The 24,986-nt window shown below is 42.2% G+C and overlaps 1 protein-coding gene across 5 annotated transcripts in view; it reads left to right on the forward strand.

Annotated features, from left to right (window-relative positions):
• Window positions 1–24,986, forward strand: part of BTD (biotinidase) — a 36,267-nt gene that overhangs the window by 4,409 nt on the left and 6,872 nt on the right. For 3 of the 5 annotated variants that reach the window (XM_011933694.1, XM_011933693.1, XM_011933695.1), the window contains exon 2: window positions 20,496–20,760. In XM_011933694.1, coding sequence (XP_011789084.1) covers window positions 20,512–20,760 — 249 coding nt within the window. In that variant the 5' untranslated portion in view covers window positions 20,496–20,511. Of the gene's footprint in view, window positions 1–15,060; window positions 15,195–16,501; window positions 16,571–20,495; window positions 20,761–24,986 lie in introns of those variants that run through there. The other 2 variants (XM_011933692.1, XM_011933696.1) reach the window with 2 other exon arrangements.

Raw genomic sequence — 24,986 nt, forward strand, 5'->3', positions numbered from 1 at the left:
ACCATATTAGCCAGGATAGTCTCGATCTCCTGACCTCGTGATCCGCCCGTCTCGGCCTCCCAAAGTGCTGAGATTACAGGCGTGAGCCACCGCGCCCAGCCCAATGCCCAGATCTTAAATGTTAGATGAGTTTTGACAGGATACCTATGAAATCACTACCCAAAATAAAAAGGACGTTTTAAACTGCTTACCTGTCAAGTAAAATTGACATTCCAGAAAGATGTGAAATGGGCTGGGCACAATAGCTCATGCCTGTAATCCCAGCACTTTGGGAGGCCAAGATGGGCAGATCGTTTGAGATCAGGAGTTTGAGGCCAGCCTGGCCAACATGGTGAAACCCCATCTTTACTAAAATACAAAAATTATCCGAGTGTGGTGGCACATGCCTGTAATCCCAGCTATTCGGGAGGCTGAAGTGGGAGGATCACTTGAGCCAGGGAGGTAGAGGTTGCAGTAAACCAAGATTGCACCACTGCACTCCAGCCTGAGTGACAGAGCAAGATCCTGTCTCAAAAAGAAAAAAAAAGAAAGATGTGAAATCATCTTTGCACTTTGAATAGTCCTTGGCACAATGTCCTTGTTGGAGAAGTACAGACCCCACCCCCTTCCATCATGTATTATTTATATCCGTACCTTCTGTGGCAGTCTCTGCCCCTGTTGCATCAGAGTCACTTGGAAAGCTTTTTCCAAATAGTTACTTGGGCCCTACCCCAGATCTCCTGAATCAGCATCTTAGGACAAGTTAGGCACCTGTATTTTTTAAAAGCTGCTACCTGATTTTGCTTTGCAGCCCAGAGTTGAGAACCCTAGCTCTGTATTCGTGCCGGAAGCATGACTTACTAATTAAGCATATAATTGCCTGTCACCAAAGTAATACTGTTGATTAATTTGGATTGACAGATTCAAGGCTGATTTGACATTGGCAGAACAAGCTGTATCAATGGCAGATAGTCAGTTCACTGGCCCTACTTCTGTGTCAAAAGAAGCACTGACAGAACCACTCAGTATGAAGTGCAATGAAAACAACTCTGAATTGGAACAAATACCTGGAATCCAGTTAACTGGTTTTGCAAAAGGATAAATACTCAACTTGCTGGATTCTGCCATTTAACAAAGAGAAAAATCATTGGGATTGTTTAAACTTGCTTTCACCTTTACACCTTTCAGTTCAGGATGCAGTGTTCAATTGTTAACTTGGGCTTGATGATTCAGCAGAAGGAAGTGATTTGAGTTCTGGCTCCCTGGATTAACAGGGCCAAGGAGCAACTCCTTTGCAACCCAGTTGTAATTACAGCCAGCTTGTCCAACCCTTGGCCCAGGACAGCTTTGAATGCGGCCCAACACAAATTCATAAACTGTCTTAAAACATTATGAGATGTATGCAACGACCCTTTTCTTTTTTTAGCTCATCAGCTATCATTCGTGTTAGTGTATTTTATGTGTGGCCCAAGACAATTATTCTTCTTCCAGTGTGGCCCAGGGAATCCAAAAGATTGGATACCCCTGACAGAATCCCAGGATTCTTCTGTAATTTCTCAGAGGCCCTCTGTGCATACTCTGTAAACACTATCCACTTTCTTTATTACTTTTATTGGCAATAGGTGTAACATTTTATTTGTTGGATATTTTACTGAAATTTTATTTGCTTTTGCTTATTTACTAATTGGTGGGAGGAAGTCAAAGGAGGAATAAATCTAACCTGTTTAAAAGAAAAGGCTAAAATATTCATAACGTGCTCTCCAAAGAGCAGAGCTAGTCATCAAAGAAGCTGCATACCAATTACTCTATTTGTAGGTTCTGGATTTAAGATTATGAAAAAGAGCAAATTGTTGGTTTTCTTCTATCTGGGCCAAGGAGATATCCAGGCAACCAGGTAATTTAGTAAGAGTTGCAAATATAGTGCCTGGAGAAAATTAATTCTCTAAAGACTGCAGCTTCTACAGGCAGTAACTCTTAAAGCCCCCAAACTGGGATAGTGCATTTTAATTTCAATACACTAACAAGGACACTAAAAATCCTTGTGATTATTTTAAGGCATAACACTAGCTGAACTAGTGATTAAATATTCTCACAAATGTGTTATCAAAATGTGAAATGTTTACTTATCAAATGAGGAAATTAATCAAGGTCGTTTGTGATACATTATAGAAGCTACAAATGAAATTGCCTGACATAAAGATGATGAAACTGAAACTGAATATCTTAAAAACAAAAAAGGCAGAAACAACAAAAAAAGGAATCTATATAGAACACTATTTTTTATAGCAATGTGAAAACTGTACAGCAGGAAATGTGCTGTAGGAAATATGTCACCATGGGAAGTAAAATAATGTAATGAAAAGGTTCTTTGAATAAAGTGGGTTAAGTTGATTTTCTTTGCTGCTTATTAAATTTGTGGACTTCAAAGTACCTAAGCTCAGCAATAGGCTTGAAACAAACCCAGTGAAAAGCAACTTTATTATTGAGCTGAGGATTGATATCAATAATAACTCACTAATAAAAAAGCTTGATAATGAAACTCCCAGTGCCTGATGTCAGTTGACAGACACTGAGAGTTTTCCCCGGGCACCCTGTGACCTGGAGAAAGCTTGGATTCCTGCCTTTGGCTTGGGCTGGCAAGCCCTGTGTCTCTACTCTACATTTTGATGCCAGGGAGACCCGGGACTGGAGCAGGGAGTGCCGTGGGAAGAAAACAGAAGGCATGTTGTTCCCTTGTTTTAGCTTTGTGTTCATCTGTTATGGATTTGTTTTTGTTGTTTTTTAAGAGCATTTGAGATAGTTTGACAGCAGCAGTCATTACATCACTGACGAGGACGTTTACTTGTGTAAAATGCACCAGAAAATAGTGACAACTGTATGTTGTGCTATGAGGGTGTAAGAGATTTATCTCAAAGGCCGGGCGCGGTGGCTCAAGCCTGTAATCCCAGCACTTTGGGAGGCCGAGACGGGCGGATCACGAGGTCAGGAGATCGAGACCATCCTGGCTAACATGGTGAAACCCCGTCTCTACTAAAAATACAAAAAAAAACTAGCCGGACGACGTGGCGGGCGCCTGTAGTCCCAGCTACTTGGGAGGCTGAGGCAGGAGAATGGCGTGAACCCGGGAGGCGGAGCTTGCAGTGAGCTGAGATCCGGCCACTGCACTCCAGCCTGGGCGGCAGAGCGAGACTCTGTCTCAAAAAAAAAAAAAAAAAATACATCTATTTGACACCTATTTTTTTGCATCTATTGATATGATCATGTGATTTTTCTTTTCTTTTTTTGAGACAGGGTCTCACTCTGTCGCACCAGCTGGAGTGCAGTGGTGCGAACACAGCTCACTGCAGCCTCCACCTCCTGAGCCATGTGATCTTTCTTATTTAGCCTGTTAATGTGATAGATTACATAAATTGATTTTCAAACATTGAACCAACCTTTCATACCTGAGATAAATTTCACTTAGTCATGGTGTATAATTTCTTCTATGGATTATTAGATTCAAATTGCTAATATTTGTTGGTGCAAAAGTCATTGTGGTTTTTGCCATTGAAAGTAATGGCAAATGACTTTTGCACCAACCCAAGGATTTTGCTAAGGATTATTGCATCTGTATTCATGAGAGATACTGCTCTGTAGTTGTATTAGTCAGAATTCTCTAGGGAGATATTGGGAGAACTCACCCCCAATATTTCAACATAGGTTCTATTTTCCATAAGTGTTGGCCATCTGAGAAATAAAGAGAGACAGTACAAAGAGAGGAATTTTACAGCTGAGCCGCCAGGGGTGACATCACATATTGGTAGGACTGTGATGCCTGCCTGAGTCTCAGACCAGCAAGTTTTTATTAAGGGTTTCAAAAGGCAGGGGTGTAAGAACAGAGAGTAGGTACAAAGATCACATGCTTCAAAGGGCAAAAAGCAGAACCACTGATAAGGGTCTAACAAAGATCACATGCTTCTGTGGGAACAGGGCAAAGGGCAAAAGCAGAACCACTGATAAGGGTCCAACAAAGATCACAGGGCAAAGGGCAAAAGCAGAACCACTGATAAGGGTCTATGTTCAGTGGTGCACATATTGTCTTGATAAACATCTTAAACAACAGAAAACAGTGTTCGAGAGCAGAGAACCTGTCTGACCACAAATTTACTAGGGCTGAGTTTTCCCAACCCTAGTAAGCCTGAGGGTTCTGCAGGGTCCATAAAAATCGCTATTATTCTGTTCTTTTTCAAGGTACACTAATTGCATATTGTTCAAACACACATGTTTTACAATCAATTTGTACAGTTAACACAATTATCACAGTGGTCCTGAGGTGATGTATATCCTCAGCTTATGAAGATAACAGGATTAAGAGATTAAAGACAGGCATAAGAAATTATGAAAGTATTATTTGAGAACTGATAAATGTCCATATAAAGATGAAATCTTCACAATTTATGTTCCTCTGCCATGGCTCCAGCCGGTCCCTATGTTCGGGGTCCCTGACTTCCCGTAATAGGAAGACAGTGCCAAAGGGAGATATAGAGAGAGATATACGAAAGAGATTTATTAGAGGAATTGGCTCACACAATTATGGAGGCTGAAAAGTCCAGTGACAGGCCATCTGCAAGCTGGAGACCCTGGAATGTTAATGGCATAACTAAATCCAAGGCCGAAGGCCTGAGAACCTAGGGGGCTGCTGGTGCAAGTCCTGGAGTCCACAGGCCAGGGCAGGAGAGGATGGGTATATCCCAGCTCCTGCAGATAAATCAACACACTTGCTTTTTCTGTTTTTTCTTCCTCTCTCAGCTCTTGGCTTATTAGATGGTGCCTGCCCACATTGTGGGTGGCTTATCTTTACCTAATCCACTTAGACTCACACACTCACCTTCTCATGCTGATCACAAGCACATCCAAAAGTAATGCTTTACCAGGTTTCTACAGTGTTCCTTAATCCATTCAAGTTAACACCTAAAATTAATCCTCACAGTAGTTTTCTTTTGTTGTAATGTCTTTGTCTGTTTCAGTATTGGGGTAATGCTGCCCTCATGGAATGAGTTAAAAAGTATTGCCTCTGATTCTGTCTTCTGGAAGAGATAGTAGAGAATTGGTATAGTTTATTTCTGAATGTTTGGTAGAATTCAACAGTGAACCCACCTGCACTTGGTGATCTCTGTTTTAAAATATTATGAATTATTGATTTAATTTCTCTAATACATATAGGCCTCTTCAGATTGTCTGTTTTTCTTGTGTGAGTTTTAGCAAATTCTGTCTTTTAAGGAATTTGTTATCATTTTCCTTTTTTTTCTTTACTTTGAGATGGAGTTTTGCTCTTGTTGCCCAGGCTGGAGTGCAGTGGTGCGATCTCGGCTCACTGCAACCTCTGCCTCCCTGGTTCAAGCAATTTTCCTGCCTCAGCCTCCTGAATAACGGGGATTACAGGTGCCCACCACCACACCCGGCTAATTTTGTATGTTTAGTAGAGATGAAATTTCACCATGCTGGCCAGGCTGGTCTCCAACTCCTAACCTCAGGTAATCCACCTGCCTCAGCCTCCCAAAGTGCTGGGATTACAGGTGTGAGTCACCATGCCTGGACATCAGTTTCTTAAATTGACATCTAGGTTATCAAATTTTGGGGAATAAAGTTGTTTATAATATTCCTTTATTATTCTTTCAGTGTCCATGGGATCTGTAGTTATGTGCCTTCTTTCATTGCTCATATCAGTAATATGTGTCTTCTCTATTTTTTTTTCTTAGCCTGACTAGAGGCTTATTGATTTTTCTTGATCTTTTCAAAGAACCAGAATTTAGTTTTATTTTTCTCTATTGGTCTCCTGCTTTACATTTCATTGATTTCTACTCTAGTGTTTATAATTTCTTTCATTCTTCTTACTTTAGAATTAAGTTGCTCTTCTTTTTCTAGTTTCTTGAAGTAAAACTTTAGACTACTAATCTTATATCTTAATTCTTTTGTACATTTCTCTTGAGATTTCTCTTCTGACCCATTTGTTATTTAAAACTGTGTGGTTTTATTTCTAAGTATTTTGGGTATTTCCTGCTAAATTTATGTTATTGATTTTTAGTTTAATTCTACTGTGGTCTGAGAGCAGACATTGTATTATTTCTACTCTTTTAAATCTGTTAAGGTGCATTTTATGGCTCACAGTGTGTCTTGTCATGGTAAATGTTCCATGTGAGCTTGAGAAGAATCTGTATTTTGCTGTTATTAGATGAAGTAGTCTATAGATGTCCCTTGTATACAGTTGATTGATGGTGCTACTGAATTCAACTATGTCCTTGCTGATTTTCTGCCTTCTGGACTTTATTCATTACTGATAGATGGGTGTTGACGTTTACAATTATAATAGTGGATACATCTGTTTCTCCTTGCAGTTCTGTCCATTTTTGCCTCATGTATTTTGATGCTCCAGTGTTGGCACGTGTACATTAAGGATTTTTATTTCTTATTAAATTGACCCCTTTATCATTTTGTGATCCACTTTTTAATCCTGGTAACTTTCCTTGGTCTAAAGTCAGCTGTGTCTGAAATTTATATAGCTATTCCTGCTTTCTCTTGATGACTGTTAGTCTGTTTTCATGCTGTTAATAAAGACATACCCGACACTGGGTAATTTATAAAGGAAAGAGGTTTAATGGACTCACAGTTCCACATGGCTGGGGAGGCTTCACAATCATGGCAGAAGGCAAATGAGGAGCAAAGTCACGTCTTACATGGCAGCAGGCAAGAGAGTTTGTGCAGAGGAACTTCTGTTTATAAAACCATCAGATTTCATGAGACTTACTCACTACCACAAGAACAGTATGCGGGAAACCACCCCCATGATTCAATTATCTCCACCTGGCTCTACCTTTGACATGTGGGGTTTTACTACAATTCAAGGTGAGATTTGGGTGGGGACACAGCCAAACCATATCAATTTTACTATTAGGATGGTATAGCCATCCATTTACTACACAATCTACATGTGTCTTTATATTTAAAGTGGGTTTCTTGTAGACAACATATAGTTGAGTCATGTATTTTATCTACTGTAACAATCTCTTGTTTTGAATTGGTATATTTAGACCATTGACTTTTAAAGTGATTATTGATATAACTGGATTATTATCTACCATATCTGTTACTTTTTTCTACTTGCTGCCTTTGTTCATTGTTCCTGTTTTTGTCTTCCACTCTTTTTCCGAGTTTTGGTGTTTTAATTGAACATTTTATGTGATATTGTCGCATGGTTTTGTCTGAAAGTATCTTATTTCTCTGCTTTTGAAGGTTAATTTTGTAGGATGTTGATATGGTTTAGCTCTGTGTTCCCACCCAAATCTCATATTGAATTGGGTTCCCGAGTATTGAAGGTGTGGCCTGGTGGGAGGTGATTGGATCACGTGGATGGTTTCTAACAGTTTAGCACTATCCCTCTAGTGCTGTCTCGTGACAGAGTTCTCATGAGATCTGGTTGTTTAGAAGTGTGTAGCACTTCCCACTCAGCTCTCTCTGTCTTCTGCCACCATGTGAAGATGTGCTTGCTTCCCCTTTGCCCTTCTGCCATGATTCTGAGTTTCCTGAGGCCTCCCAGCCATGCCTCTTGTACAGCCTGTGGAACCTCTTTTCTTCATAAATTACCCAGCTTCAGGTAGTTCTTTATAGCAGTGTGAGAATGGGCTAATACAGACACACAATGCTAGGTAGCTACTTTTTTCCTCTCAACACTTTAAATATTTCACATCACTATCTTATTGTTTGCATGATTTCTGACAAGTCAGGTGTCTTTCTTATCTTTGCTTTTCTATATATAAGATGTTTTTTTCCCCTCTGGCTTCTTTCAGGATTTTTTTCTTTATCTTTGCTTTTCTGCAATTTGAATATGATTTGCCTGCATGCATTTTTTTTTTATTTTTTGTTTTCATTTTTGGAAGTTAACCTGCTTGGTGTTCTCTGAGCTTCCTGGGTCTGATGTCTGATGGTTTGGTGGTTTGGTGTCTGATATTAATCTGGGGAAATTCTCAATCATTATTGCCTCAGATATTGCTTCTATTCTTTCTCCTTCTGGTATTCCCATTGTACATATTTATAATCTTTGTAGTTCCACTGTTTGTTGATTTTTTTCTTTTTTTCGGTCTTTTTTCTCTTTGCTTTTCAGTTTTGGGCATTTCTATTGTCATATTCTCAAGCTCAGGGATTCCTTCCTCAGCCATGTCCAACCTACTAATGAATCCATTAAAGCAATTCTTCATCTCTGTTAGTGTTTTTTAATCCCAAGCATTTTTTTTTTATTCTTTCTTAGAATTTCCATTTACCTGCTTAGATTACCCATTTGTTCTTGCATGTTGTCTGTTTTTTTTGTTTTTTGTTTTTTTTCCAGTAGAGCCTTTGGCATATTCATCATATATATTTTAAATTGCTAGTCTGATAATTACAACATCCCTGCCATATCTGACTCTGGTTCTTCTGGGGTTTTTTCTTTTTTGAGATAAAGTCTTGCTCTGTCACCCAGGCTGGAGTGCAGTGGTGTCATATCAGCTCACTGCAACCTCCACCTCCTGGGTTCCAGCAATTTTTGTGCCTCAGCCTCCCAAGTAGCTGGGACTACGGGCATGTGCCACCATGACTGGCCAATTTTTGTATTTTTAGTAAAGACAGGGTTTCACCATGTTGGCCAGGCTGGTCTTGAACTCCTGGCCTTGAACTCTTGGCCTCAAGCTATCCACCTACCTTGGCTTTCCAAAGTGCTGGGATTACAGACATGAGTTACTGCACCTGGCCTGACTCTGGTTCTGATGCCTGCTGTGTTTTCAAACTCAATTTTTTACCTTTTAGTATACCTTGTAATTTTTTGTTGGAAGTAGGACACAATGTACTGAGTAAAGGCACTGCAGTAAAAAGGCATTTAATTGAAATGTGGTGGGAGGGAAAGTGTTCTATTGTCTTATAATTAGGCCTCAGTCTTTAGGGAGCCAATGTTTCTGGACTGTGAACTTTATAAGTGCTTCTCAGCCCCCAGCTCCACTCAGGTGGGACAGAATGGGGCTAGAGTTGGATATTTCCCTTCCCCCAGGTCAGTTAAGCTTTGATAAAACACCAATAAGTTAGGCTCAGGTAAAAACAGTTTCTCTTGAGGAGAAGCCTGCTAAAGACCAGAATGCTTTGTTTACTTTCCTTCTTCCTCTGGCAGAAGCCTGGGAGGATTTTTTTCTCCAGTCTTCATTGTGAGAACCTGGTAGAGCTCCTACAGGTAAAATTTACAGAAGTGTGGGTGCCGCCATCTAAGTCTGGGCCCCTCTGGAGTTTTTTTTATTTTTATTTTTTTATTTCTATTTTTATTTTTTGTCTGTGTGTTTTGAGACGGAGTCCCGCTCTGTTGCCAGGCTGGAGTGCAGTGGCATGATCTTGGCTCACTGCAATCTCCGCCTCCCAGGTTCAATCAATTCTCCTGCCTCAGGCTCCTGAGGTGTGTAGTTGGGACTACAGGCACACACCACCACGCCCAGCTAATTTTTGTATTTTTAGTAGAGACAGGGTTTCACCATGTTGGCCAGGATGGTCTCGATCTCTTTACCTCATGATCTGCCCGCCTCAGCCTCCCAAAGTGCTGGGATTATAGGTGTGAGCCACCGTGCTTGGCACCCTCTGGAGTTTTTAACTGACTCATCCTGAGCGTCCAGCAATTCATCAGTTACATTTTAGGTTTTCCTGTGGAGGTTCTGCTTGTGGGTTTGTGCTATGGTAACTTGTGACTCTGAATTCACTTGTGTGTTTCTCTAATACTGGGGACAGCAGTTTGCCCTGTGACATCAATTCCCTGATGCATCTAGGAAGAGTTGTTGGTTTTCAGCTAGTTTAGTGTTCCTCTTGTTAGGATGGAGTGGCAACTTCCAAGCTCCTTACAGGCTGGACTGAAAACCTGAAGTCAGCCATTAATTTATTTTTTTTCCTTATGGTTTTCATTTATTAGAAAAACAGTATAACATTGAAGAAGACATTTTAAATCCTTGTAAAATAACCTTCATGTTTTCATTTATTCACATTGATTTTCAATCTTTGTTTACATGCATACATTTTAACTTAGTTATTATCACAGTAAATGTATAAAAATTTTCATTAAGTGTTTAGCACACCTTGAGTATATTTTATTTTCAGAATCTTCACAATTATTTTTTAAATTGTTGTTTAATATTCCACCTGACTGATATTCATTCATTTTCCTAATTTTCTTCCTATTGGATATTGTTTGTTTCTAGCTGTCTTCTGTTAGGATTCATTCTTCAGTTTCAGCTAGCCTCAACTTACTAAACATGAGGCATTTTATATTGGATTTTAACGTTTTTTTGGTAGAGATGGGGGTCTCACGATGTTGCCCAGGTTGGAGTGCAGTTGTGCAGTTATGGCTCACTGCAGTCTTGAACTCCTGGACTCAGGTGATCCTCCCACCTGAACCTCCCAAGAAGCTGGGACTACAGGTGTGTGCCACCATGCTCTGCTAATGTTTTTTACATTTTTGTAGAGAGGGTCTCACTATGTTTTCCAGGCTGGTCTTGAACTCCTAGCCTCAAGCAATCCTCCCACCTTGGCCTCCCAAAGCACTGGGATTACAGATGTGAGCCACCATACCCAGCCACATCAGATGTTTTTATTTCAACTTATAGAGGAAGGAATTTAAGTTTAGTTATGTTAAATATAACAAGATTATGTAACAAGTAAGCATCAGAGCTGGATTTCAACTCAGATGTGCGGAAGATCAAAAGCCTATATTCTTTACCTCCATGGTATGCCATTACTTCAGCAAATACCTTTTTTCCTTCTTTTGAATGACTTCCTAAGATAAAATCCCAGAAATACATTGTTTGTGATTCATAATACGAGTTTTCAAACTTGTTTATACTAGAAAGACATTGCTATTCTTTATCACTATACTAGTTTATTCCTTAGTATACTCAAAATTAATATTTTGAGTTGTAACAGTTTTAATTTTTTATTTTGTACATAAATTCAAAGCCTTCCAAAGTGTTTGTTTATGATTTATTTTCTTATTAAAATCTGTTCTTGTTCATTGCCTGTTTATAAGTGTTGTCTTGATGTTTATATTTGACATGTAAATTTTAATTTGTCAATCTGTTTCTTCTTTTCATTGTTCCAAATTTTAGAAAGTTGTTTCAAGCATCTGATACCTAATTCTAATTTATGCTAGTTTTTCTAGATATTCACCTCCTGATTTTGAGTATATTTTTGTGTATGGCCTAAGATGCTATTATTCCTGTTGTTATTTAGTCATCCCAGTATCATATTCAATCAGCCTCCCCCACCACCACCACTGTTTTGAGTGTGGTTGCATTAAAAACCATGTGGGCTTTTGGTCAGAATAGATTTGGGTAAAATCCTGGCTAGAAGTATCAGTCCCTTCCTACTTTAAGAGTAACTTCTTCACAAAAGGAGCTAGAATATCCTCTGTTTTGCCTCTAGTGCGGAGGAATGTTGCACCTACAACTATCATGGAAGATGCTGAAGCCTCCGGTATGCAACCCTGTACTCCCAACACCCTCAGGGAGCCCCAGCTCTGGAGGCCTCGGACATTCATGCCAGGTAAAGCTGTAGGACAGAGGCCAGGCATGGTGGCTCACAGCCATAATCCCAGCACTTTAGGTGAGAGGATTGCTTGAGGCCTGGAGTTCAAGACTAGCCTGAGCCACATAGCAAGACCCCATCTCTACAAAAAAGTAAAAAATTAGTCACACATGGTAGCGTGCACCTGTAGTCCCAGCTACTTGAGAGGCTCTTGGGGAGGGATCACTTGAACCTAGGAGTTTGAGGCTGCTGTGAGCTATGATCATGCCACTATACTCCAGCCTGGGTGACAGAGCAAGACCCTGTCTCAAAAAAGAAAAAGAAAAAAAAGGAAGCTATAGGGCGTAGGGGAGCTAGTCATATGTCTGTCCTACTAAAAGTCTAGGTGGCACAGGGCAATGGCACTTGTGTTAGAACCAGAATGCAGCTATGGCTGACTTGGAACCATCTGTCAGAGGAAAAAAGGCAGGCAAATAGTCACTCATTTGACCAAAGCAGAAGAAAACCAAAATGGCCAATGCCTCCAGGAAGAGAGGCAAAGATAGAGATACTAATCATTTCTCTACACATCTGGCATGCCGTGGGTGAAGAAGAGAGCCAAGTTGGTGAATAGATCTGGAAAGGTTACCATCATTCTTGATTGAGCTCTGCCCTCCAACCAAACACCCTGAGCAGCCGCAGCACGCCTCACCATGCTTCCCACCACATGTGGATCAAGAGCACCTCCACAGGTTCTCAGAAGCTACAGCACCAGGACCCCCATTTGCCTGCTTTTTGCTGTTCCTCTTAAGACAGGGTCTTGCAATCACAGCTTACTGCAACCCCTGCCTCCTAGGCTCAAGCGATCCTCCCACCTCAGCCTTCCAAGTAGCTGGGACTACAAGTGCATGCCACCATGCCCAGCTAATTAAAATTTTCTTTTTGGTAGAGACAGTGTTTCTTCATGTTGCCCAGGCTAGTTTCAAACTCCTGGGCTCAAGCAATCCTCCTGCCTCAGCCTCCCAAAGTGTTGGGATTACAGGCATGAGCTACCATGCCTGGCCTCTCTTGGTAATTTGACTATGCCTCTCCCAAATATATACCTCTTGGCCTCTGCACGAGCGAAGGTGGCCTTTGGCATGTTATTTCCAGCACTGTGGTTTATTTCAGCTTTTTAAATTGTTTCCTTCATAATTTCTACTGTTATCCATTGTCAGCGTTTCTAGCTATCCTGTTAAGGGTTGTTCTTTTGTTTTGTTTTGTTTTGTTTTTTGAGATGGAGTTTCACTCTTATTGCCCAGGCTGGAGTGCAATGGCATGATCTCGGCTCACTGCAACCTCTGCCTCCTGGGTTCAAGCTATTCCCCTGCCTCAGCCTCCCATGTAGCTGGGATTACAGTGCCCACCACCATGCCTAGCTAATTTTTTTGTACTTTTAGTAGAGTTGGGGTTTCACCATGTTGGCCAGGCTGGTCCTGAACTCCTGACCTCAGGTGATCCACCCACCTTGGCCTCCCAAAGTGCTGGGATTACAGGTGTGAGTCACCATGCCTGGCCCCAAGGATTATTCTTTTGATTTGGGGGAACAGGGTTCCTTGGCCCTATTACCCACCGCATTGTTCTCCACTCTCTGCATCCTGAGCATCTTCATCTGCATTTTTCACTCCTGAGTACTGGCAGAGATGAGCACAAGGGTAATGGGACTTGATGTAGTGACATTGTATCCACCACAGGCTTAGAGAGGTTACATCCACCACAGGCTTAAAGATTCTGTATCCATCACAGGCTTAGCAAGGTTGTATCCATCATACAGTTATGTTGCATCCATCATACATCTAGAGATGTTGTGTGCACTATACAATCAGCAATATTGTGTCCATCATGCATTTAATAATCACAAAAAGCCATTACATTGCCCACATTTCTGAGCACATCTTCCCTGAAAATTTTGACATGTGGTTCTAGGACATCACATTTTCCACGCACTGGTTTTTTTTCTTCTGGATGTCAAGCCCTCAGGTCCACATTATCTAGAAGGTGGTTCTTTAAGGTAGTCCAAGAAGGAAATGGGGGAGAAATTTCCCAAAGGCTTTTAAAAGCAATACCTTGCTGACACTCATTGAAACTCATTTCAGAGAATTTGATGATGGTTTTTGGAAACCATAAGCATTCCAGAAGAACAGAGTAGCTAGAAGTGCCCCCACCATTCATGTGTCCCAGGACTGACTGACGGTGGAAAAGCTTTATGTGTGTGTATTTTCCTTGCTGCCTGATCAAGGTCTCCAATCAATAGTTTAAAACTTTTTCACGGTTCATTTTCAACCACTCAGAATTTCCTTTAACTTTCCTGCAAACTCAAATATGCGTTTAAAAATAATCTGTTCCATTTTTGCAGGATATGGTTGAAAGATATTTCAGATTATCTAGTCTACCATATTGCCCCCCACTTTTTTTTAAATCAGGAACTTTAAGCAAAAACCAGTAACAGCCAGGTTCTTCAATGGTATTCCTGCCATAGCCAAGACAAGCACCGAGTCCTTTAACTGACCTGCATCAAGTTGCTTAGGGAGATTTTTCCCTCTAGTTTGAGTGTTTAATGCTTTCTTTGCTGCTTATTTTCACTCAATATGGTAGAAACACTTTGAAATCTGCCCAAATTCCATCAGCCCTATTGGAGAGGCACCTGAGAAATGAAGATGATGTTTCTGACTCATAACTTTCTTTGACATAAGGGAAAGATAGGAGTCAGAATAGAGGATATACATTCCTTTATCTTCTCTTCAAGTGCTTCTCCAAGTGTGACTCAGACCAGGAGCATCAGCATCACCTGGGAATGTGCCATAAAATGCAGATTCTCAGACCCTATTCCATACCTACTCAATCAAAACTTGCAGGCATGGGCTCCAGAGATCTGTGTGTTCAAGTCCTCAGGTGACTCTGATGGCATGCTTACATTTGAGACCCTCTGCTCTGGTCTGATCACCCAGAATCTCCCTTGGGAGAGCTACCTTGAAATTTCTGCTTACTTCCCCTGCAGCGTATTGAAGACTCTGCAGTGGTTGTTTGTTTTGTTTTGTTTTGTTTTGTTTTGAGACAGAGTCTCACTCTGTCACCCCGGCTGGAGTGCAATGGTGCGATCTAGGCTCACTGCAACTTCCACCGCCGGGATTCAAGTGATTCTCCTGCCTCAGCCTCCTGAGTAGGTGGGATTACAGGCACGTGCCACCACGCCTGGCTAACTTTTTGGATTTTTAGTACAGACAGGGTTTCACCTCCACGGTGGTCGTTAAAGCTTGACCACTAAATTGCCCTGGTTCTTCAGCATGCACTAGGCAGGCTGGACCAGAAGCCGGGAGACCTGGCTCCCAGTCTCATTCTCATTACTAACCAGTCCTGGAATTTTCCCTCACCATGAAAATGGGATTTTTACCATCTGCTTTCTCTGCTTTGTGTTGCAGGAAGATAAAAAAATAATAATAATGGATATTCAAATGGCTTATGTTGCATGTAAAATGCAATGTGGCATTGATTGTAGATCCCTTAATTCAGACAGATTTCCCCACGCAGACGCTGTGTGTCACAGGGGAATGGGCAGCATCACTTTTTACATCCAGTCATATTCTATGAAATTGCAACAAATTCGAACTTGTGCATATAAAAGATGCCATTGTGGGAGTGTGGTGAATAAAAAACAGCTTTCATGAAACTCAAATCTTACAAATCAGATGCTTTCTGGGTCTTCTTTAACTGTAAAAGAGATAGATTAAGTATTAGAAATGGAGAAGGAAAGGAGGGAAAAAGCCATCCATTTACTGCTTAAGAATGTCTCTGCTATCGCGATACCTAAGGTCACATGCGTAGCCACTTGGGTTAATGATACTCAGTTTGTCCACAGAGTGGCAGTAGCAACTGTCTGAGAATCAGTCTCAGCTGGGGTTCCTTCTGTCTACAGAAAGTGAAAGACAGACTGTTACTCAAATTCCACATACAAAAAAAGCCTTCTTACGTTAAATACCTGGGCATTTCAGGAAGAAGTTTTATTTGACTTAAATTGTGAAGGCAATTTCTCATTTGAGGAAAAGAAAGATATAACATGTTTCGGTTGAAATGTCAAGATCCTTTGATTGCACGTTTAGTTTCCTAGGATAAATTATTCTAGCCAAGGGAGCAGAAACTGGCTAAGCAAAGGAACAGTGCACAGTTACACTTCTGTATATCATTCTCTTTTTTGAAAATAATAGCTGGAATTTTTTAAAAAGTGAAATTACAATTTACCACCTCAACTCAGAGGACATATTAGCTTGATAACTTATTCACGGTTGCTGGTGAGTTCAGGCTTAAATATCAGCTGCCACTCACAAGTGTTTACACTTGACCTTTCCGAATGAGACATCAAACGTCTTGGTAGTGGGTGGGTTTAAACAGAGCTGCCCACGCGAGAACCATCGTGGAGTTTCTTGTTCCGGGGCCAGTCACGGACAAGCTCATGACCAGCACGCTCAGATGCGACAATCAGATAACAAGAGGCAAGAGAAGACTTTCTGGGAAATAAAAGATCATTTTTGTGATTTCTTTAAATTCAGATCATATTAATTAGGTGGAGATAGACATTATTTCTCCTGTTTATGTAAAATAATTTAGACAATGAAGTCACAAAATTCATGAGAATAATTTAAAAACTGTTGGAACTCCCCAATGTTTTCCTTGGCATTCAGTCATTACACATAGAAATGTATACTATGCCGACTCCTAATGACTTAGCAGGTCCCTCAGGCTTTGTTCCACAGGATGTGACATTTCCTCTGCCAACTTTTCCTGCCTCCTTTCCCAATCATAGGACTGCTATTCTCCCTGACAAGTAAAGAATGGCAAGATCTTTTATTAAAAAAGATGTTTTATGTATCTTTTAAATTTTTTAAGGTATATATCTGCCCCTGAAATTATTATTAAGAATGGCTTAATAATAATCCCTTTCATCTTATTGCAGAAGACACTATTGTAATAGCATGACTAGGAAGGAAACATAGCTAATTATTAAGATGAATCATTTAGCAAGGTGGGGAAAAATCCCTTGTGTGTAAAAATATCTAGTGATTGACATGTTACCAAATTTATACAAAATAAATTTCCATGTAATTGAGACTGATTTTTCCTCCTAGATGGAAAGAACCATCCTGATCAGGACTAGTGTTGGGGGAATGTTTTCCTTATGAAATGAGAAACAGAGCTTCTGTAGGGCCATCCAAGATCAGGATGCTTGCTTCAAGATGCCACTCTGCCTCTCTCCCCACCTGCCAAGTGTTTCCTGTCTCCCGGTGCTTCCTATTGGCTTATTGTAAGGATTTTGACTTCTACGCTCCATGAACCGGGGAGTCACTGGAAGAGTTTCAGAGGTGCACCTTGGTAGACTCAGGCTTTCTCTGGATCTCATTGGCTGCTCTTACGAGTCCAGAATGGAAGAGGATGAGGACAAATGCAGGGGGATGTTAGGAGACCACTGGGCAGGTCCCTGTCATTTCTCTCTCTGTGCTTCCTTTTGCTGCCACTTTCTCCTTGTCCCCTTGGCTCCAGCCCCCTGCCGTCCTTGCTGTTTCTTGCGCCTGTGAGGCATGCTCCTGCCTCAGGCCCTCTGCCTGCTGTGCTGTCACCCCGCAGACCCACGTGACTTCCTCCTGAACCCCCTTCAGGCCTCTGTTCAAACATCACCCTCTCATCGAGGCCTTCCTTGACCACACTGCTTAAAATTGTCCCCCTCGCTTCACCTTACCACCTTCACTGCCTCATTTCTCCTTTGCACTTACTCACCATCTGCCATGGTTATGCAGAGCACGAGCCCCACGAGGAAGGGTCTGTCTTGTCCACTGTTGGACCCCTGACACCTACCCCTGGGGCTGGCCCACAGTTGGGAATTGCATGGCTGTCTGAAGCCAGCACCCTCCTGGTTCTGTTGTTCCCTGGAAGTGGGGTTCAGTGTACCCCACGAACCAAGGCCCTCGTCTCAGGGCATGCACGTGGTCGCCTCAACTGTGCATTCACACTGGGCCCTTCCTGCAGTTTACTCTCCTATGTCAGATGCCCTTCAATGAAAGCAAGTACATTGCCACCATGTCACACCTCTAGTTACCATTATCTTTATGGTCCACGTCCTGACCAGCTCTAAAGATGGGCCAGCTGCTGTATTTCCAAGAACCCCATGATTTCCAGGGCCCCTTGTTCCCAGGGAAGCCCCACACCCCGGTGGTCCTGTGCATAACCTCCTGGGCCAGCACTGGTAGCTGCTGGAAGGCTGCGCCCCTCCAGTCCGACCTCTAGTCGTGCCACTTTACAACTGAGCACCTCCTGCTGCAGCCTGCTGAGCCCTTCAGAGTCCTTGCCGCAGGCCCTGTTTACTTTTTCCTGAGAAGGTATCTGTGATGCCAAAGAGGGAAAAGCAGCATTTGCTAATTTGGATAAAATGTTTCTTTTGGAAGGGCAAATTGATGTACAGTTGTCCCTCAGTATCTGTTGGGACTGGTTCCAGGACCCCTGTGGATACCAAAACCCTCAAATGCTCAAGTCCCTTATATCAAATAGTGTAGAATTTACGTGAAACCTAAACACTTCCTTCTGTACACTTCAAATCATCTCTAGATCCCTTACACTACCTAATACAATCTAAATGCTATATAAATAATTGTTATACTGTATTTTTTAAATTGCTTTTTTTTTTATTGTTGTGCTATTATTTTGTTGGGCTCCCCTCTCCCCCTCCTGTCCCAGTAATTTCAATCCAAGGTTGGTGGAATCCATGGGTGCAGAAACAATGGATACTGAGGGCCGGCTGACTAGACCTATTTTTGTTGTAATTACTCATTCTCTTCTACCTCATTAAGCTTGGTTCTTTCAAGCATGAGTACCTGGTTGAATCTGCATAACCTCTTATTATCGACCTACCTTTGTTCACACACAAATGATTGCTGCTTAGAGCTCTCCTGCTAGGCTCCTTTGGTAAAATAAATTTTATTTTCTCAAGATAGAAAGAAATGTGATGCCTTGCAGGTTCTGTGGTTTCCTTGTTTTGCTGGATTGCGAGTCCTTCAGGCTTAAACAAATATTCTATACCGCAGCATCGGTGGTACCCAGCTCTCAGCTGAGAAAGAGATGTAATTAATGTGAATGCCACTCTTGGCTCCAGGCACTCCTGACTTGCCTCCACTGGGGACTGGTTCATACCCTCCTCTCCTGGCCTCAGTTTCCACACCTCTTAGTGAGGCCTTTGCCTTATACTTCAGAAATACTGTCAGTATGACTTTGAAGACGAAAGTTCGCCCCCAAAACCACTCTCTGTTATCACTGTGAAACCAGAGATGGAATGGAAAAATGGATTTCTGAGACACTTTAAATTATTCCTTGCTTGTCTTTAGAGGCAAAATTCAGATAAGAAAACTTATCAATTATACTTTTGTTTCTACTCAAAAACTCATGACTACTTACTCAAAAGCTCCTTGTTCTTATCTTAAAACATTGTTTACAGTGTCCCAGATGAATGGCAACAAATCCTGGGGTTTGGTGTTTGGATGGTACATTCATTCCCTGGGGAAAGAAGTAACAGTTTGAGATGGAGCAGGGTTGGGGTGGGAAAATACTTCTCATTCTGAGGAATATTTAATTTTGCCAAGATGAGCATTCCTAATTCTTAGTCTATTGATGAAAATAACTATGGTTTGTTTCTGGAACTTTTGACAAAAAAAATAAATAGATTTGCAGCCTAGGGAGTTTGGTTTTAAAACGCAAACACAGGAGTTATGTGTTGAGACTTGGACAGGGTGTCATTTTCTTTTTAAAGGGCAGCAGTATGATTCTTTGATTTGTCTTTGTTATCTTGACTTTTAATCCAGATTCCTGGGCAGTTGGTCAGCCCCAGGACATCTCCAGGGGCAGGTGGCCTGGCCTTGGCACACTACCCAGTAAATCTCTGCCTGAGAGGATGCTTCAGATGGGAGGCCAGCCTGATTTTTAAAGGCAGAATTGGACTATTTACTCTAAAACACTCAGTAACACACACTGTTTAGAAAGAAACATTCCTATTCTGGGAGGTAGGAGGAGACACACAGAAGTGTCATTTACTTCTAGTCTTTTCTGGTAGAAGCTATGAAACTGAGTTTACTCTCTGGAAATTTGTAGTTTATTTTCTAGAAAATTGCATTTTATCACTGCAAAAAGGATTTTATTTCCAAGTGAGTAGGCTTTTGAGCAAGAGTTTTGGAGTCACAGAGACGCAGTTAAGAAAGTGATAATGTGCAGTGGTGATTCTCAAGTTCAAGGAGGAAAAATAACATGCTTTTATTGGGAGACTTTGCTTGTCTATAAAAGAAAGTAGCTATTGGCATTTATGTAGAAGTCAGCAGTTTCTTGGCACCAAATAAATAATTTTGTTGTGAATCGAGGGAGAATTATCCATAGTATTTTTTACTAACCAAAGAAATGCAAGGAGAATTGTAATTCATCAGGTTTTGATGGTCAGGAAAGCCAAGCTGTGTTATTAGGGTCATGACAATCACAGACATTACGGATGGCTGACCTGTCGTGTGTTTGTGTGGATAGAGGGCAGACGGTAGAGCGTGAAATATATCACAGAATTATGTCAAATAATCTGGATAATTACTATTGCTTAAAATTTAAGTGCACAGCTAGAAAAGTGGGTAGTGATGCACTACGGTCTTGCTGAACACTGGGTAAGAAAATCATGGCAAACGTTGAGTCTGTTTTGGAAATGTTCTAAAACCAGACTATTAACACAGTGAGCCATTTTAAATGTGGCTTGCTACGTGTTTGGAGAGAAACACATACTCTTTTATTAGGAGCATGAAACAAACTCTTTGAGCCGCAGTATCACTGCGAGTGAGTTTAATTGCTGGGATTAATAAATCACAGCTGCGAACGTTAAATTCTTGGCAGGATTCTTTATTCAGCTGTTTTCCCCTTGCCCCATTACATTCCAGATTTACGGTCTGCATTATGTCTGGAGTCAGAAGTAAGCTTGCTCTTTTCCTCTGCGGCTGTTACGTGGTTGCCCTGGGAGCCCACACCGGGAAGGAGAGCGTGGCTGAACATCACGAGGCTGAATATTACGTGGCTGCCGTGTACGAGCATCCATCCATCTTGAGTCCGAACCCTCTGGCTCTCATCAGCCGCCAGGAGGCCTTGGAGCTCATGAACCAGAACCTTGACATCTATGAACAGCAAGTGATGACTGCAGCCCAAAAGGCAAGAATGCTTCTCAGAACCTGAGTTTCTCTCGTAGAACACAACAAATTGCTCTTTACCCCTTGATCAGTGGTTGGGTAATTCCAGGCTTCCTTCCACCCTCTGAAAAATCATCCAACGAGCGGGTACGGTGGCTCACACCTGTAATCCCAGCACTTTGGGAGGCGGAGGCGGGCAGATCACGAGGTCAGGAGATCGAGACCATCCTGGCTAACACGGTGAAACCCCATCTCTACTAAAAATACAAAACTCTAGCCGGGCGTGGTGGCGGGCGCCTGTAGTCACAGCTACACGGGAGGCTGAGGCAGGAGAATGGCATGAACCCGGGAGGCGGAGCTTGCAGTGAGCTGAGATCCGGCCACTGCACTCCAGCCTGGGCGCCAGAGCGAGACTCTGTCTCAGAAAAAAAAAATAATAATAATAATCCAGCTAGTTAACCTGAGTTGAATTGGTCAGTTGGATTAGGAGCCTTACCCCTCAGAGAGTGGTCCATGGACCGGCAGCATCAGCATCCCCTGGGAGCTTGTTAGAAATGCAGGATCTTGGACCGCACCCCACACCTACCGAATCAGAATGTGCGTTTTAGCAGGATCCCCAGGCGATGCTTTCATACGGCAAGTGTGAGAAGTCCAGGACTAGATCTCCGCTTCTCAAGTGTGGTTGTACATAAGAATCACCCGGCAAGTGGTAAACAGTATGGCTGCCTGGGTCCCGGAGAGTCCGTTGTGATTGGTGTGGAAGGGGTGTGGACTGGGCATTGGGATTGTTTCAAGGCTCCCCAGGGCAGTCTAATGTGCAGAAAAATTTGAAGATGACTGGGCGTGATGACCTCTCTGAGTCATCCAAAGCCTCACTGAAGTAGTAAACATCTGCAGGAATGCCTTTTGCTCCCTTCAGACTGTTTGGGGCTCGTTTCCGGTCTCTGTGTCAGACTGTGAACAGTCTGAGACCTTTGCCCAGACAGAACAGACCCCAAACTGACAAAGGGAAGGTCAGTGCCAGCCTTTGTGAAGGCTTCCTGGTTGACCTGAATTTCTTGCTCCCTCCAGGAAGGGTGGGGACAAAGGAGAGGCCCCCTGGGGGCAAAGAGGGAAATGTGGTGCCAGAGGTTGCCTAAGAAAATGCCCTGCTGGAAAACACAAACCCAAAGGGAAGTTTGGGCTGTAACTGGTGCAGGGTGACCAAGCGCAGCTGCTTGAGGAAGCTCTGCTGTGCCTCAACAGGATGTAAACTCATTGTGAGCAACACTTTCCTGCTCTCTGGGAACGTAAAGGGCAGAACCAGCCCTGCCAGCAGGTCCTGCCCCAAACAGCCCCTGCCTTAGAGCGGGGCGGTCAGGATGGCCAGCAATTAAAAACAGCCACAGCAATTAAAAAAGTGCTACGTTTTAAAAGTTTAGTCTATAATACATGTACAAAGGCTATGTGTACGGGGTGGGGGGTGATTTTAGGGGTGTGTGTGTGGGTATAACATGATGTTGAAAGGCAACTTGAAGACTTGGTCCAGCTTCTGATGGGTGACACTTCTTTTTTTTTTCAACCAAGATCAACTTTTGCAAGGGTGATACTTTTCTTTAGTTCCAACCTGACATACGGTTTCCCCTTGAACACCTTCAGTGGCTCAGAACTCTCAGTCTCACAGGTCCATTTGTTCCATTGGTGGGAACTTCTGGACAGGTCTTCCTTTCAATGGGCAGCAGTCAGCCTCCCCGTAACTGCCACCACGATTCCGTCCTCAGAGCTAAAGGGAGCAGGCCGTGTCCCTTACCGCAGCATGCCATCTTCTCCACCTTTGAGGGCAGCTGTCATGACCCCCGACATCTGTCCCCCAGGCTGTATCCTCAGTCTCTTCCACAGTTCCTTAGGAGACTCAGTTTCCAAACCTTCTACTAAAGACTTCCACGTGTTCTCTGTGCTCAGAACTGTATGTAGCTCTCCCGATGCTAACAAGGGCAGGATGGAGAATTCTCACCTGTCTCATTCTAGATGTTGTCCCCAGAAAACCACTGGCAGCCACACGTCTCATTGTGAGCGTATAAGGCACTTACTGTCAACTAAAACACCTTTTCACACGAGCAGACACACACGCTGCCGTTGCCATCCTGTGCTTATAAAGGTGATTAATTTAAGCTGAGGGCAAGACTTCACATTTATGCTGTTCAATTTCATCATTCCAGCCTGTTGGGCTATTTAGGGATCTTTACTGACATCCCAAGTATCAGTTACCTTTACGTCATTCACACATTTGATACACACCTGATTTATGTCTATGCTGAAGTCAGTGTAAAAAAAACCCAGGCTATGCCCTCAGACCTCCTGATGACACTGATCTCCTAGAGGGCAGGCATTCTCTTGATAGAGATGTTTGCCTGCATGGCACTGAGTCCAGCACCTGAAATGTCATCTGCCTCTTGCTTCCCTCCCCTGTCCACCGAACCATTCTGAGACATTTGGCAAATGACACACTGAAACCCAGACTGTGACTGTGGAATTCTCCTGCATTCACCTTTCCATAACCTGCCCCCAAAGAAAGCACTTAACACGGTTTTGTTGAATCCATGCCAGCTGCACAGCGTCAATCCGTCTCTATTTGTTTTCCAGGACCAGGATGAAGCTGTTGATGTGATCACTTTTAGAATTTACAGATATCTCAGTTCCCATACCTGGTTCTGTGTTTTGTGTTGGTTTGTTTTCCAGCAGCACTTTTATTTTTCCTTACATGATGATGTGTTGCTGGGGCCTAATGTTCTCACGTAACAGTAGAAAACCAGAATTTGTTGTCCTCTCTTTAAAGAATCGAGAATTGCATACAGAAAAACCTTACATAAATTAAAAAGGATGAATACATTTACAGGTGTAAATGCAAACGACTTTCAACTCAGACCAGTGACAGCCCATGGTGTTCTGGCAGAAAACATCAGCTAAGAAAGGAAGCTGGGTCCTAAGTCTTGGACTTTCCAACCCTTACAGACCAGCAGCACAGAAACTACTGGTTCAGGAGCCCTTGCCAGTCTCTAGAGAAATCCCAGAACATGCAACCCTGACACATGAATACCCTGCACAGATCAGAGACTGCTGGCCATGCAGACTCACCAAGCCACAGACTTGTCTTCCATAAGCACTTTCTTACCTTAGCCACAAAGTGACCAAGCCACATGTACTGAGGGTTGAAAATCAAAGATATGTACAGGGTATTAAGCAAATCTGGTTATATGTTTTAAAGCAACTTCTAAGACAAATCGATAGCAAGTTTGTGTGAAAGTTTTATATCAAAGTTGTTGTAAGAGGTTCCTGAGCAAACCAATTGAAATACAGTCATGCATTGCTTAATGACAGGGATATGTTCTGAAAGGATGCATCATTAGGCCATTGTGCCATTGTGCATGCCTCATAGCACGTACTTACACAAACCTACATGGTAGGGCCTACTATGCTCTAGGCTATATGGTATGGCCCATTGTTCCTAGGTTATAAACCTTTACAGCATGTGACACTGAACACTGTAGACAGTTGTAGCAAATGGTAAGCATTTGTGTATGTAAACATAGAAAAGGTACAGTAAAACTTCGGTACTATAATCTTATGGGACCACCATCACATGTGTGTTCTGTCATTGACCAAAATGTCATTATGCAGCGCATGACTATATTTCTGTCTCAGTAGAGGCATTCATAGGGGAAAAGCAGAGTCCAGTTTCAAGATGATTAGGCTGGGCAGTCACTTGGGTTTGTAACCTTCATTCCTCAGAAGGAGGGTGTTCTTGATCTCATTGAGGTCTACCAGAAAGTTGCTGAAGCCATTTATCAGGAATGCAAATTGCTTCCTAGATATCCTCATCACATCAGACCTGAAGTTTTGCCCCAGCTCAGGTTTGGTTCCTTTCCTCATTCCTGGTTGATAATAATCTAGTATGTATACATAATTTCAGTGGTATTCTCCGTGAAGAACCATTTGGTGATCTCAAAGTTTTGTTTTTAGTAAAGAAAAATATCTATCCACCTATAATTTTCAAAAATCTGAAAAGATGTGACTCATACAAATATAGAATGAATAAAGCTTTTATTTAATTCATTAATTAAGGAACCAGTAAGATGGTAAAGCTGGTTCAAAGGAAAATCTGAGGAATGGAAATGTGTATATCAGTCAGTCCAGTGATTGTTGAAATGAATTTCTTAATAGATGCAAAACTGGGTAATGTCCTGTAGGGCAATACAATTGTAATCTTTG

This window comes from Colobus angolensis, unplaced genomic scaffold (assembly GCF_000951035.1).
Source record: "Colobus angolensis palliatus isolate OR3802 unplaced genomic scaffold, Cang.pa_1.0 Scaffold129, whole genome shotgun sequence".
NCBI classification, from domain to species: domain Eukaryota; kingdom Metazoa; phylum Chordata; class Mammalia; order Primates; family Cercopithecidae; genus Colobus; species Colobus angolensis.